The sequence below is a fragment of the Sus scrofa genome, chromosome 8 (assembly GCF_054392235.1).
Source record: "Sus scrofa isolate SSC_HxYL_T2T_F1_AM1 chromosome 8, Sscrofa_HxYL_maternal_Yorkshire_Landrace_v2.0, whole genome shotgun sequence".
NCBI lineage: Eukaryota > Metazoa > Chordata > Mammalia > Artiodactyla > Suidae > Sus > Sus scrofa.
Genome location: NC_139390.1, coordinates 124667963 through 124683989, shown reverse-complemented (window position 1 = coordinate 124683989; position 16027 = coordinate 124667963). Strand labels below are relative to the sequence as shown.

The following is a 16027-nucleotide window of genomic DNA, read 5'->3' as shown; positions in this document are numbered from 1 at the left end:
TGTAAAAACGCAACTATCAGAAACAACACCGTGTACCAGAGTTAGTCATAAAAAAAATTATTCAAAATGAGGAAAGGAACTAGTAGTTAACTGGGTAGAAAAGTAAAGCAGTGGTTATTTACTGGGGACCTCAACAAAACACTCAGCTAAACTTCAGCCTTTCTAGAACTTTTTGACCTTTAACATATTTCCTCCCTGACACTTTGCAGCAGGGGTGCTGTCAAGTTGTAAAATCCTGGTCCAAGTACCTTTACCACTAATTTTTTCATTACATTAGATTTAACATGTTAAATTCAGGGAACATACCCTTAACATGACATCCTGTTTTCAACTCCCCCCACACCCCTAAAAAGTTGCTTAGGCCACAGAATGATACCAGAGCAAAAATCTTTGTTCAGCTATCTAACCAGCACCTAGCAGGAAACCTTTGGACCTCATTACACTTTCTAAATACTACTTGGCCACTGGCTGAATTATATACCCAAAATAAAGTTAGAGCTTAGCTACTATAAATTTGAACATCACTGCGCTAGACTGTTATTCAAATGTTAATTATGTTAATGTATCTTAGGTAAACATACAAATCAATCTAGAGTATAATTCAAAATACTATGAATTTGTTAGATGTTAGCTATGTGATACTTGGGCATATATTCTCTCACAAACAGCAGCAAGAATCAGAGTCAAAGCATTACTGCTGTCATCTATTACAAGGGAGAGCTACAAACAGACTTCAGATTCACCTGGATGGCTGAATTGGTAGGCCTGGAGTGAGGTCTGAGCTTTTCCAATTTAAACAACTTCCCAAATGATACTGATATTGCTTGTCATAGCGTCACATTTTGAATCACTGTTCTAAATTCTTTATAGACCAATTTTTGTTGAAATTGCTATTTTAAGAAGTTCAAAACAGAACTTACACATGGTATTAAACTGTGGATTTATGTTAGCTGGAATTACTGAGTAAGACCAGAGTGTCTTTAAACACAGACTTTTAATGATTACAATTCTTTAAGCTCAATTAACCTTAACTATTACAAGTGTTATGCAGATGTCACTATTAGACAATAGTGACTTGCATTGGGTTCCTCATAAAATAGAAGACAAACTCACTTAAAAGTGAATCAACAATCATTTAACAGTTTTGTTATGCCAACACAAAACACAGCTAACTTGAATCACTTCCAAAATCACTAACACAGCATGATCAGTGTCGGAAGCATGTTAACTACGCCATTTAAAAAAAAAAAAAAAAAGTGAGTGTTTTCACTACCCCTGAGACCACTAGTTAACTGTGGTTCATACTTTAAAAAATCGTGAGTACACCCACACAAGAAAGCAAACTAGTAAGTTGTTCTTTTAAATCTGATTATCACATTGCAAACCTGCCCCGGAATAAGTCACTTAAAATATAATTTACCATTGACAGGTCAACTTTACTATTAATTCTCGTGAGTTAGAAGAAACTTCAAGTACTTAAAATTTGAGTTATGCATTTAAAGACAGAGGAAACAGAACCAAAATCTGTTTTTAATCTATTATTTACTTCAGTCCTATACATGGCACTAGTAATATATATGGGGGAAAAAGAACAAATTCTTTAATTCTTTAGGTTTCATTGCAGATGGTATCAAGTCCAGTGTCCATACATTCAAAAATGGTGGTTTTCCAGGTACTTTACTGTTGTCTTAAACCTGGAGAAGCCGTTATGGCTTATTCCCTTAGCAGTGATAGAAGAAATATAGAAAGCATCAAGGATACATAAAACTGGACACATCCACTAACCACTATGACAATAGTTTAAGGAAGTCATCTCTTTAAATACTTAAAGGTTGTCTATGGCTAAAAAGTTCAATTTGAAAGCCAAGTTAGGAAACCAGAAGCTCTACAGGTGTTTTTACTTGTGGCTGGCTTTCAAGAAATGAAGTGACTACTAAAGCTGTTGTTTTGAGGGAGTACAGGAATCTCAGAATTATTCTAAAAACAGAGCCAAAAGTTTCTTACCTTGTGGAGAGGTACGCTAATTTCTCATTTGTACTTTGAAACCAACATAGTTTTAATAGTACATCTACTCGAATTATTTTTAAAGCAAAAGATAAAATGAAAAATTCACTCATTGGAAAAGTGTATAACTGGATTGATATTTCTCAATGAAATGCTTATTACAGAATTAACAAAGCCAAAACATCTTCAGAAGGCATGCATTTCACTTTCAGCTTAAGTCAATAAATCATGTCCAAACTACATATTAAAATGTTTATAAAAATCAAGCTTTAACATTTATTTTATATCTAGCTTTCCACATCCGTGTGCAGACAAGGAAAAAGATTGCACATAAGTGTAAGCAGTGCAAAAATGTGGAAGTGGAGAAAAATCACAGATGTACTAGAAACTGAATTATAGGACTGTTTAAGAAAGCAAAGGACAAACCAAAATAAGTAAGAAAACAGTAATAAAACTATACGGTCAGAATTAGAAAGGGTTGAAGAATGATAATGCCCTTGTTACTACAGAAGTTAGTAAGTGGCACAGATAGCACTTGTCAAACAAAAAACAATCCAATAGCATTGACTTTTATTCATTCATGTTAAGTCACCTGAAATGATATCTGTTGCATTTAAATGCTCATTAATGTAAATGGCTGAACAAATCCATTTCAATGGATACTCAATCCATTAAAAAACTCAATATCCCACATAGTTAAGTCACTTCAACACAGCCTCATGACAACTCCCACACCAAAACAGTACTTTATTTTGTAAATTTTGACCCATTATTACTCCCATATTATGGTCTTTTCAACTGTCAAGTGTACAAGGTGAAGAAAAAATTTAGTTAGATGGGGGTTGCACCTGGAAAATAAATTTCTTAAACTCCATATACATGTTTCAAAACTGCTGGGTCCCAAGTCCACCTATGAACTCCCAGGCTGCCAATATCTTGTGCAGCATACTAAAGCTACACTATCTGAATAGCTTATTAATTCTGCATAAATCAGGTCAATCAATGTGTCAACCTGTAACAGACTGTGCACTTTTAACTGAACATGGCAAAATATTCACTCTTTTGAACTTTACATCATCATTTGATGTCAAACAATGAGGCAAATCCCAACAGTATATACAAAAAACAGCTTTGCATTTACAAAAGATTGTTTCCCATACTGATTAATCCAGGCAGCTAACTCATTGGTTTATGCAACTTTATTGAAGAAAAATAAATCAATTACTAGCAGAGCTATTAGTTGATCACTCATCCATTGACAACTTGCATCATTTATTCAGTGCTATATTAAACAGTGTATTGGAAGATAGATTAACTAATAGCTCCAAGCCTCCTAACAATTTAAATGAAAATTACAAAATGTTTTGAGACCCTATTTTGGAATACAAAGGGTGTTTGACTTCCAATTTCCATTCTCTGTAGAACAAGAACAGGTCATTCCTTTATTGACATGCATAAAATACATCACATTTTCTGTTCTGCTGATGCTATAAATTCAATACCAATTCTCCAGCCACATCAGTTATGAGCATAAAGTATATCATGTAACCTCAAATCTCTAACAGTGGAAGGTTTAAACAAGAATGGATGCTGCTAGAATAATGCTGCTTCCTTTGATGTGACAACTGAGCATCCATCTCCCTCCCCCTCAGATGATTCTTCAGCATGTTAGAGCAGTGAGGAATGGTTTTAGTCTCATAACCAAGTTAGAATGAAGACATTGGCCACATAATACACATGCTCCATTTTTTAAAAAATTCTGAATCTTGGGCAACTGTTCTCTTGTAACTACTTTACAGTTTCTAAAAGCAGTTATTGTCCAAAGCTGGAAGAACTTAAGTCTTCTCAGATGAGCATGTGAATGAATGGAGGGAGGTAAACAAAAAATAAAATTAAAAAAGATGAGGTCTGATAGGGGAGCAGCCGGATAAGAAAATCAAAAAAGGAACAGTAATTTAAAGTTTATTCCAGCTATAATGCAGGTTATTCTGACTTTAAGGTAGCATCACATGGCATACTTCTGAGTCCATTCCCGAGATATTCTGTTGTACCTGTAAATAAAAAAAGATGTTATTTAAAAAGTTAAAGCAAGTAATTCCTAATACTTAAAAAGAAAGGAAAGAATCTATTTTACTTCTAGACCTAACATGGAGTCGTCTTTAATGGCTGTGATTAGAATAAAGCCAACAAGGAAGAAAAGGCACTGGTACTCAAAACAATGTAGGAAATGACAACTTTTTAAAGACAATGTTCTACTACAATTTTTATAAACATACGAAGTACTGAGAATGGGGAAGCTAACAAAAATCAAAGACCTTCCTGATGTACAGCGCAGGAAACTCTATCTGATCGCTTGTGATGGAACATGATGGAAGATAATGTGAGGAAAATGTGTATGTATATATAATTGGGTCACTTTGCTGTATAGCAGAAATTGACAGGACACTGTAAATCTACTATAATAAAAAAATTAAGACCTTTTTTCTCCCCTGCCACTGAGCTCATGTTCTATTAGAAACTGTGCAATTAGTATCCATTCCATAAAACTTTAACATTTAAAAAATTATCACAATTACTACAATTCATCACAGACCTTTATCAGTACAGCGCACACACTGTATACATTTATAGAAATTTTCATTAAAACCAGTCCAAACAGTGAAATGAACATTTTTATCTGAATCCTAGACTTTGAGATGTTATTTGACCCTGGATACTACCAGAAGAGAAAATGCCTTAGAAACTTTGGCACAGGTAGATTAAGAGGTGGGAGCAGTAGTTTTCAAGTGGGTTTGACTGATGTGTTAATTAAAACCACGTGTTACTTTTAAAGTGTGGTGATTAGCAGTAACAAGCCCCAGTTGAGACCTGATGAATGGAACTCTGTACAACTGGAGGCATCTTTAAAAGAGCAACAGGTAATTCACACACAAGTAAGGTTATTTATTACTGAGGAAAATCATCAATATTGATAAATTCTATCAATTTCTCCATGTATTACAATCGTGCCATAGGATACTTACCCGCAAAAAAAAATACAGTAAATAACCTTAAGAAATGAATATATATCAAAAGGCATAGGGGAACTTTTTGATTTATATTGACAATTTGAGCTCTATAAAATACTAACTTCATTTCAAACTGAAAACTAAACAGTCCAACCACTTTTCTAAACTTTAACATAAAGAAATTCTTCCTACCAATTCATGTTTACCTCATTTAAGTATACATCTCATAAAGCCAGCACTTTAAAACAAAGGTTTCATTTAGCATACAGGGAGCCACAAAGTACAGCTGACACTAATGCATGCTTGTCAGTAATGAACATTTAGTTTAGATGCTTAGGTTTAAAAGTGTTTCTCCTTTACATTATTATCTCTTGGCAAAATCTAAGTCACCACATTCCATATAGTATTGAGGTTTAAAATATACCAATTTTAAAGTTAAAATTTAAATACTACAGTAGTTTGAAAAAGATACTAAAATTTCCATTCTTTCTAGTGCTATATAACTGCTTTGCCATGCAAAAGTACTCTCAAGCAATAATGACTACTGGGTATACTTTCACGCTAAACAGACACCAAGCACTACAGTTTTCAAAAAACTGCCACACCTGTTACCTTTTGTTAGTTAATACAGTGTCTTAACGCATGCAGCACTCAAGTGCTGGCAGTACCATGAATAAGCGCACCATAGAGTGCAGATCCTCTTACCCTACAACATAGCGTATTTCTCTGTCCACTCTCTTGCTAACCTATTGTACCTAATTGAACAAGTATACTTAGCATTATTACATACGTAAGTTATAATGGTAAAGTTGTACATAAGAATTCAATATATGAAAATTTTAGACCAAATCTTTACAACATTACCAATTATTTTTTTCTAAAAACATAATTGGGATGAAGAAAAAATAGCCTTCTTCCCCAAAACTTAAAGTGACAAAGTGTTGAACATATTAGAAAAACAAAACATTTTAGAGGGGCTATTTATTTACTGCCACATAAACCAAAAACCTAGTTATTTTTAAAAACATTCACATTTCAATAACCAGCTTTTTGCACATTTCAACAATCTTACCAGAAATAAGCAGTCTTCCTGGCACTGCCACAATTTACAGCAGAGTATAAGCCTAACTTATTAAGAAAAGCCACTTTTTACACTGTTTCTTTAAATGACCACATACTTACTTATCTCTGTCTGTTTTATAGATCCGTGCAATCTCTGGCACTAGGGGGTCATCTGGGTTTGGATCACATAGCAGTGAACAAATGGATAAAAGAACTGGAAGAAAACAAATGTCTGTTACTCATCATAGGGAATCTGGATAAAAAAAAGTATTAAAAAACTTGTATTATAAACCTCAATCAAAGATTTCATTAGTTTACATCTTAATCTCCACAGGAAAAAGCTTTACAAGGATTCTGCTTCAAAGGAGACAAGTTCCCGGTAAATAAATACTAAAAATAGTAAACTTTGTTGGCATCAAGTTTACTGTCTATAAAAATCTTCCAAATTCAGTTCTGATAGTCAAATGATGCCATATTATTTTATACCTCCTTTTAAAAGTTAAATGACATAAGAATTTGAGAAAGTAGAGTTTCTCAGTACTGGGGGGGAGGGACAGGCTTGAATAAGAATACCCGAGGAACATCCGCACAATATTATTAGCTGTTTGTCATGATTTAAAAAAAAAAAAAAAAAAAAAAAAAAATCTGTTTTCTGTCCTGCTGTTGGAGAGTTTCACAAAAACTTCCAAATGCCCCACTTACTACGTTTTGTCTCCTTGAATTTAATGTAGAGACCATATCCCCAAGAGTACTGGTTAAATTAATGCCAAGATCTATTACCAAGTGAGTCTTCACCTCTAGCTGTTACCCTGATCTGTTCAAAATATCAACTTCAGGATGCCAATCATCATGGAACATTTATCTAATTCATTCTGAATGCCTGTATATAGCCAGACACTGTGCAAGATTTTATAAAAGTTTAAGATATAAGAGCTTCAAGTGGTTATGACAACCCTTGAAGATAAAAGGCAATACCATAAAAAAGACAACATTAATGTACTATTATTACAGCAAATATAATTTTAAACCCAAGTGTGTGTGTGTGGGGGGGTTGATATAAACCTCAACCCACATTTACAGAAACAGTGTTCAGTATTCCAATGCATTCCCAATGATGGTTAAAAAAAACAAAACAAAAAAACTTGGAACCTAGTATTAAGGCATTCTTAATACCAGGTATCAGGTGTTAAGAGAGCCTGATCTGAAAAGAAACTGGAATACACCCATAAGGGTGAAAAACAGGTCTAAAATCATAGTGTACTTCCAAAGAATTCACTCAAATTATTTTTTTCTCTCACCAAAGTTGTTTCCAATCAAATGAAATTTTGAACATAGATTCAAATGCACTGTACAAGCATATCTTTATGAAGACCTGCCTTAAGAAATGAATCCGTTTCGCTTTGCATTTATCATACTCATAAAAATAAAACTTACTAAAACACTATTTCAAGAAACAATCTGAGGAATGCTGCACCAAGTATTCAGCAGATTGCTTTAAGTTCTCTGCTATCCTCAAATAGCCAAAACATTATCATAATTAGTAGCATTAAAAACTAATTTTGCACACTTAAGGAATGTGAAGCCAAAATACCAAAAACTGAAAATTACTAAAAGGCAGCCTTCTTTCCCATTAAGTTGTTTTGTGGTAGGTGCTTTTACTTGTGGGTTAGAAGTGACCAGAGTCATTCAAGAGAGATGGAGAGATACTCCATCTCCATCTGGGATTTTGACCTGGAGACTGGACAATCTATAGACATGTCCCACAATGGATGTCTGTTAAAGCACAAGAGCAGAAATGATCTAGAGACTTTTAACATGATAAATTTTAGGCAATTACTACTGAGAAACAACCTACCATGTTCATACAACAACTAAGTAAAGGTTTTAAAAGGTTTTTTATCTAAAAAGTAATAAACAGAGGGAAGCAAAATGAGAATTTTCCTGCAAGAAATCTCGTATACCATATTTTAGTTAAAAGGCAGTTAAGTGAGAGATGTGCAACTGGCCTTGCGATTCAAAAATACTTAATATAGAATTCTATTAAAATAAATTGTTATTTGCCAATTATGAATGCCTCCCACACTTAACTGAATGTTAATTTCTTCCCATGAAATTTCTTTTATCAATACTGCTAAAAGAGCAAAACTGATATAACTTCTCACTCCTTTCCCCACCACCTTTATAAAAAAAAAAAGCTGGCATAAAAATACTCAGACAAGTAGGCTCAAAACTGAAACTCCTTTAACTATTGCACAATCAGAGCAGTTCAAAAGACTACTTCTTTACAAGGAATTTACCTTTAGAAATAGTTAAAGCAGGAGACCACTGTGATCTTAGAATATCGAGACAAATGCTGCCATTACTGTTAATATTTGGATGATAAATTCTTGTTGTAAATGCAACCTAAAATAAATTATCAAAAACAACTTTAAGTATTATTCCCAAATAAAAACAAGCATCCTAAGTTTTAGCAGAAGACTTCAGTCACAAACTAAAAAGAATCAAATGGCTAAAATCTAACTTATGCACATAAAATGACCAAATATTACAGAAATATTATATTCTGACCAAGATCCCTCAGGGGCTGCCTCTTTTTGGAGCAAAAAATTTATTATCAATGATACAGTAGGAACAACCTATCATGTTCATACAACAACTAAAGAATTTTTTTAAAGGTTTTTTTAATCTAAAAAATAAACACAGGGAAGCAAAATCTTTGCTTCCCTGTGTTTACTTTGGCCCTACCATGCATGAGTATCAAAGAGCAATCTGAAGGGTATTTATTAATCACTAAAAAATAAGGAACTTCCCAACATAAACCAAAATATACAGACCAGCTCATTTAAAGTATTGAGTTACAAAGGCACGTATTTGAGTCTCCATTTCCACTGTACACAAAACACAAATCTGAACATCACAAATCTGTCTCATTTAAAGTTAACTCTCATATTGCACCTATAATTGTGAAGATAGTAGTTAAGTGCCAATGTTCTCTCTATAAATTATTTTCATAGTTACTCCCATAGGTTGAGCTTATCTTAATGGCTCTGAAAAGTTAAGGACAACATGGTTTTAATACCTATAAACCAGTCACCCCAGTGCATTTTGATAAATTTCTTTCATTTATGCGTGCAAACTCAAAGCCCCAAGTCTGTCTCAAACCCAAATACAAATATGGCATTATTTGCAGCCACATGTGAAAATGCATACTCAAGTTGAATATTTGGAAGCCTAATAATATAAGACACTAGGATTAACAGACCAAACCTATGTAAGCACAACAAAGGAAAAAAAGCTTCACGTGATGTATTTGAGCTTTGCAACATTAAGGATAAGGGAATTCTTATCTCCATTCACAAAGTTCAAATTCAGGCTTGCCTACTCCTTCAATTAAAGGTTAAAAGTCAGCATCCAGCCGTGAGCTGTGGTGTAGGTTGCAGACATGGCTCGGATCCCGAGTTGCTGTGGCTCTGGTGTAGGCCGGTGGCTATGGCTCCGATTCGACCCCTAGCCTGGGAACCTCCATATGCCGCAGGGGCGGCCCAAGAAATAGCAAAAAAAAAAAAAAAAAAAAAAAAAGTCAGCATCCAATTATCAGCAGCTCAATTCAATACATACAATCAGACTTGATTATTCTTACCACCCATGCACAACAATTTAGTCCTAATTTAAGCAGAACTCTAAATCCTAAGCATGTTCTATTTCTCTGAAATAAAACACAAGTTTATATTAACAGATTTTGGGGGAAAACACACTTGCCTTAGGTGGTTTGAAGGGGTAGTCTGTAGGAAAATGAATTGTCAAAAAGAATACACCACCTTGATATGGGCTGTCATTCTGTGGAGAAAAAAAAAAAAGGTTAATTATGCTATTTACAATACTATTGCTAAATAATTCACATGTTTCTGATTTCTAAGCATTTTTCTAATATGAACCAAAATTACCTATTTACACTGCAATAGTCAAAATTATCCCACAATGAAGTTCCCATTAATGAAAAGACACAATATTTACTATAGATAATGAAATAAAGGATTCTATTTAGATCCTATTTCACACAAGTCACCAGTTTTAGAGAAAATGATTCAGAAACCCAAGGTTCCAGATCCTGACTCTTACACAGTATACTTGGCAATAAAGTCTACATATAGTATGGTGTAGCAAACTACAATTTGAAAAAAATCTTACACTTGTAGAATATTTCTCCTACTCATACCAAATATACCCAAATGGCTTTTTACTTCAACAGGCTATTCTGGCCACTGGCGAACCAAAAAGTTACCTCTTACAGGCAACATAACTCCCTTCAAAAGAAGTAGAACAAAAACAAAATATGTTTTTAAAGAAAGTTTAGTTCCCAAATGGCTCCTCCAAATTCTCATTTAAAACCATCAAAGTTTTTTCTTCAAAAGCATACTACCAAATTCTGTACAGCAAATCAACACAGGGGATTACTAGATTTGGAAAAATATGGGATGTTTTGGGGGTTTTTTGGTCCATTTTAACAGAAAATATAGAAATTTCAAGCTCGAGCAGGACAGTACATTTTCTCCTTAACTGTTTTGCTCATAATTTTGAGTATGAAGATCTCCTTAGAAATAAATATAATACAATGTTAGTATGAAGTAACATTTGGGAGCAACTTGCTAGGATTTTACATTTAATTTAACCAGTACCAGGAAAAAGATAATCACTTTTACCAGTGAGTAAAATGGGACTTTAACTTAGTCAAGTATGCAACTGGGATATGACAGAACAAAGATTCAAACCCAGGTCTTAGCAAGACCACTGAAATGACTGACCACAGAATGCTGACAGAAGATGTCAGTGACCTAGTCAAGGATTTTAAGGTCAAAGTTTCCTGTTTTAAAATGGAGTTCCCTTGTGATTCTGTGGGTTAAGGATCCAGCATGGTCACTGCTGTGGCTCTGATGGAGGTCTGACCCCTGGCCTGGAGAACTTTCATAGGCTCTGGGTGCTACCAAAAAAAATACGTGGAGTTGCCCAATTGCCTCTGGATATGCAAAGAGCCAACGTTTAGATGTATCTGAAAATGTGCAGTAATCTGCACCTATTCCTCTCCATTAGAGGGACCGTGTATACAGTGCTAACAGGAGCCTTCACTATGCCCACTGTGGATGTCAGGCAAATAACCACAACCTGACACTTTAATATAGTTCATTTAATCCTTACCCAATTACTATAAATTGATAGCAAAAAAAAAAAATTCATCAAGAAAAAAAATAATACTTAACCAGCAAATTGACCCAAATCTTAGAAATCCAGAATTCGATCTCTTCTTTAGAAACCATCTACCCTGGTTTACCTCCAATCAGTCAAAACTGCTCCTCTCTCAGCGTCTGTACTCTTTTCCTAAGGCAACCATAATATACTGGTATTTCTACAGATCCATCTTCTGCTTCTGTCTCCTGTCCTGCACTTATTTTGGTAACTCTGGAATCTGCCTCTATTAATCATTCCAAGACATATACTCAAATGCCTATTGAATATTTCGACTTAGATGTCTCATGTGAACACAAACCACAAGAGTAAAGCTACAAACCAGGATCTCATCACTGATTCTTACCCAACTCTTCAAAGTAGTTACCAAATCCCAAAGAGCCATTAAGTCTCCTGACTCCTTCTTTATGCCCACTGCCAAAGTTCAAGGATCTTATTATCTTTTGTCCATATTATGGCCATGGCTTACTACTGCTATTCCTGGCATCACTGGCTTTTCCCTCCAATTTATGCCTCCCCCTAATGCTCAAGTGGTCTTCCATTTCTTGGAATATTCTTTTATCTGCAGGACCCTACTTATTCCGTAGGGTCCATCGTATGCTTAAATATCTTACAATTCAGACTTCCCTGTGGTTCAAACTGCTGGCTGCCCCTTTTCACCACCTTATTCTGTACACAATTACTATTGCCCAACATGACTGGAACTTATTTAATTGTATTTCCTTCTTACACTAGACTATAAAGCTCTGTAAAGAGAATGGTACTGAAGAGGAGTTTTTATCTTTGTATGAAAAACACAATATACTTAATATAAACTGAAAAGTTAACCCTTATGGACCAATAAAACAATACCTATATATAGAGCAATTATTTTACTTCAGATGATTTTTGTAGTTGATTCTGCTCAGGCTGTTGAAAGTTATTATTACTCACAGATATACTACTTCTACATTAACACAGATTAGGCAGAACTGAGCGTGGTCCTCAAAATTCTGCCCGTTCCATTCCCATTAAAAAACTCAAGAACGTACATGTATGTACCAGAAACGATAGGTAAGGAAGTTAGTTTCTCCTCACTGCATCAAATCTTCATGGAAATTTCTCTTAAAAAACCAGCCAAAGTTTAAAAAGCACATAACTAGCAACGCACTGCCAATTCTTTCAAAGGTTAATTTTTGCAGTATTTGTGCTTCCGAAGTATCTTACCTTCAGAAATAAGCTAGCACATAGGTTTTAAGAAACAAGCATTTTTGCTCAATGATCAAGAACATACCCTGACCATAACCCACCAAAATCCAATAGTAACCTGACTGAAATCTAAAGTAGATGCTCCACTCCTTAGAAAGCCAGAAATCTTTAGTTCTGTGATATTGTCTTCACTTTGACCTAAGAAATACTCCAAAGCAAAAAAGTATAATTTGGTAACATCTGTGGTCCCAGCTAATCTGCAGTTTATGGATTGTTATGTCACCACCAGCCCTACTGTTTGGGTCACATTTGCATGACACTTAGGGTAAAAGTAGGCATACTAACGAAATTCCATCCAAACTGTGATGGTGTGTCAAAAGTGCAGTCAAAAGCCAAAATAAAATTGCTGTTTCACTGATACATTTCATAGGTAAGGATAGCTGTTAACTATTTATAAGCTGGCATCTAAACTTAGGTGCTTATTTATGAAGAGTACAATTAAAATTTGCATTTTCAATGAGTTTTTATAATGTCTGACTCATTCCTGAAATCCAGTGAGAATTAACCTCCGAGAAAACAAGTGTATTTCAGAGAAAATGTCACTAAAGCAAAACTATGCAGTTATGGTATAAACATATTTTTTGCTTTGTTAATAACAGAATATTTAAAAACCAAAATCAAGATTTTTTTTTAAGGGCCACACCCATGGTATAATGTCACACTACCTTATATTATCCTCTGAATTAAAAATTAAGCTTTACTTGGTAGATATGGTAAGGCATTTTAGTGAATTCTTTTCCTTTGAAACTTGGTGATCTATAATGGGAAAATTCTAGAAATTGCAAATACCAGTGTCTAAGGGGATTTAGTAGCAACTGTGGCAGATACACACCCCATGTGAAAAAGGGAGACAGCTGCTACCACATCCCAAGCCATCACTGCTTGTGGAATGAGGGCCTAAGTCAGAGTTTTATGCAGACTGTCAACTTTTAGAATATTCGTGTTGGCAAACAGGGTAAGTCATGAGTTAAACTATGTGCATGTAAAGGAAAAATAAATAAATAAATAAAATCACAATTTTTTCACAGAATGAGACAAAACCAAGCACTTAAAACATTAAAATTGACCGAGATAACTGGGAACTTACAGGTTTCATTAAGTTGGTCATTAATTGAATTCTGTAGGTTTCATTAAGATAATCAGACATATCTCAAATTATTAAACTAAATTCCCACCCCCCCAAATTTGATTTATAATCAGAACTGCTAAATAATCTTCTCCTGATCCAACCCACCCACTGGTTAACTTTTTTTCCCAAGAGCATTTCCTCTTTTAGAATCCTAAGTACCTACTTACTGATCATTATTCTCACCTAGTACATTACTGATATTTATACTGAGATTAGAATAGCAAAAAAGGGGAAGAAAACAGAAAATTCAGTAACACACAATAACGTAGAATAGAAATCCTTAAGCACCTTCCAAGTCAAAAAAAAAAAAAAAAAAAAAAAAAGTTTAAGTATTGTGCAAGATACAGTCTTACCCCAGGATGTTTTACTGCGCTCTAATTCTGTGAAATTCTTAGATGGTATCCATAATTCTGAATATTCAATTATCCAGCATATACAGTTTCTTATCTACCCAGGATAGAAAGGAATTTTGCTGTATTCAAAATATCACTTTCTACCTAAAAATATTCAAATTTTGTGTGATGCTAAAGCTCTATAAAAATCAAATATCAAATAATACACTTAAGCTAGATTTTTGGTCAGCTACACAAAGCCAAGGTCTTCTAGCAACACCATGGTATAGACAGAAAATTAACAGGCTCTATAAATCAGAAGCTCTGCGACAATGCTTTACATTGCTATGAAAGAATATTAGACAAGAAGAGATATTTAATATGCCATAGAAATGCTGTACTTTAGAACCCAGACATAGGGACAAACACAGTGTATTCAACAAATGACTGATTGTTTCTTTCAAAAGCCATAACTATGTTTAAACCCAAAATATAATTACAATGCAATAAAATAAAACTAAGTAGTAATCTCTAACTAGATCAATGCTGGATTTTTAATTAAAAACAAGAACATAATTTTCAGTACTTACAGGTCCCATAATTGTGGCTTGCCAATGAAACACTAGAAAAAGAAAACACTCGTTATTATCTATAAATGCACAAACTTTTTTGAAACTAGCCACAAAAATCATTTGAAAATTACTTACTATCATCCCCAACTGGACCTGCAGAACATTGTGCTGGAGGGTCACGGGCCAAATCACTAAGTTCCTACACCAAGATAGAAAATGCTGGGTCATGTAACCATAACAGAAAACACTAGCCGAGTTGAGAGTCATTCTTTAAGGGACATATAATCACAATTTACAGTAACAATACATTCTATTAGGAAAGAAAACATAAGTAGCCTACCCCATCCACTTCCTGGGACATACTAAGTATAGCAATTTACGAACATACACTGGGGCTAGGTGGTCATAAAAGCATACACATCAATATGAATTTTTATCACAGGCATACCTTGCTTTATTGTCCTTCACCGACACTGCATGGGGGAGTAGTTTTTATTTATATCTAACAAATTGAGGGTTTGTGGCAACCCTGCTAGACGCTCGTCTATTGATGCCATTTTTCCAACAGCATTTGCTCACTTTGTCTATTTTAATAATTCCTACAGTATTTCAAACCCTCCACCAGCAAAAAATTTAAGCTTGCTGAAGGTTCAGATTAGCCTTTTTTTAGCAATATAGTATTTTTAAAGTATGCAAATTTTTTAGACATGTTATTGCACATCTAATAGATTACAGTATAGTGTAAAATAACTTTTATATGCATTGGGAAACAAAGTGACTACTTGCTCTATGTGGTGGTCTGGAACCAAACTCTCAGTATATTCAAGGTATGCCTGTACATAAACAAAAGCTATTCTCTTACAAAATGGAAAGTTGTAATCAGATACTTTTTAGCTTAAGAATTTTGGGCAGTTCTCAACATTCATGTTACTGCTGAATTTTTGAAACTATCCCAGAGGCCCTTGTTTCTACTGTTTTAAATACTCTTTCTAAACCACACTACCCCATTTTCCACTTAAAAAATCTCTCATTGGGTTAGTTAAGTACTCGTCTTGGTTTGATCTCCTTATTCCCTCAACTCAGTCTTGTCTTTTACTCAGTGTTAAATAAAACTCTGGAAAAATCTACCTCTTTAGGTAGAAAAAAGTTTGCTCTTAGCAGAACATGCCGTTTTCCTCAATTCCATTTGACCTTTGACCATTTCCAACAAGTATGTATTTAGCCTTTCCATAACCTGTGCATAACCCATATGGATAATACAGTAAGAAAACTAAAGTTTCTTCTTACTCAATACAACTCTATCTATAGATACTGATACAGAAACTTTGACAATACAGTGATTCATAGACCCTTAATAGTGGACTTACTAAGAAAAAGGCAGAGAGTACACATTGCAGGAAGGTAACTAGAGCAAATATTTGCTTTTACAAC

The 16027-nt window shown here is 34.3% G+C and overlaps 1 protein-coding gene across 10 annotated transcripts in view; it reads right to left on the bottom strand.

Moving 5' to 3' along the window:
- Nucleotides 1-1525: 1525 nt before the first annotated feature.
- The window catches only part of UBE2D3 (ubiquitin conjugating enzyme E2 D3), a 28677-nt gene continuing 14175 nt past the window's right edge, over nucleotides 1526-16027 (bottom strand). For 5 of the 10 annotated variants that reach the window (XM_084971106.1, XM_084971108.1, XM_084971105.1 and 2 more), the window contains exons 3-9: nucleotides 14732-14795; nucleotides 14615-14646; nucleotides 9834-9911; nucleotides 8372-8477; nucleotides 6195-6288; nucleotides 5718-5767; nucleotides 1526-4055 (exon numbers count right to left, since the gene is read on the bottom strand). In XM_084971106.1, coding sequence (XP_084827232.1) covers nucleotides 5719-5767; nucleotides 6195-6288; nucleotides 8372-8477; nucleotides 9834-9911; nucleotides 14615-14646; nucleotides 14732-14795 — 423 coding nt within the window. In that variant the 3' untranslated portion in view covers nucleotides 1526-4055; nucleotide 5718. The remainder of the gene's footprint in view (nucleotides 4056-5717; nucleotides 5768-6194; nucleotides 6289-8371; nucleotides 8478-9833; nucleotides 9912-14614; nucleotides 14647-14731; nucleotides 14796-16027) is intronic. The other 5 variants (XM_084971112.1, XM_084971110.1, XM_084971111.1 and 2 more) reach the window with 2 other exon arrangements.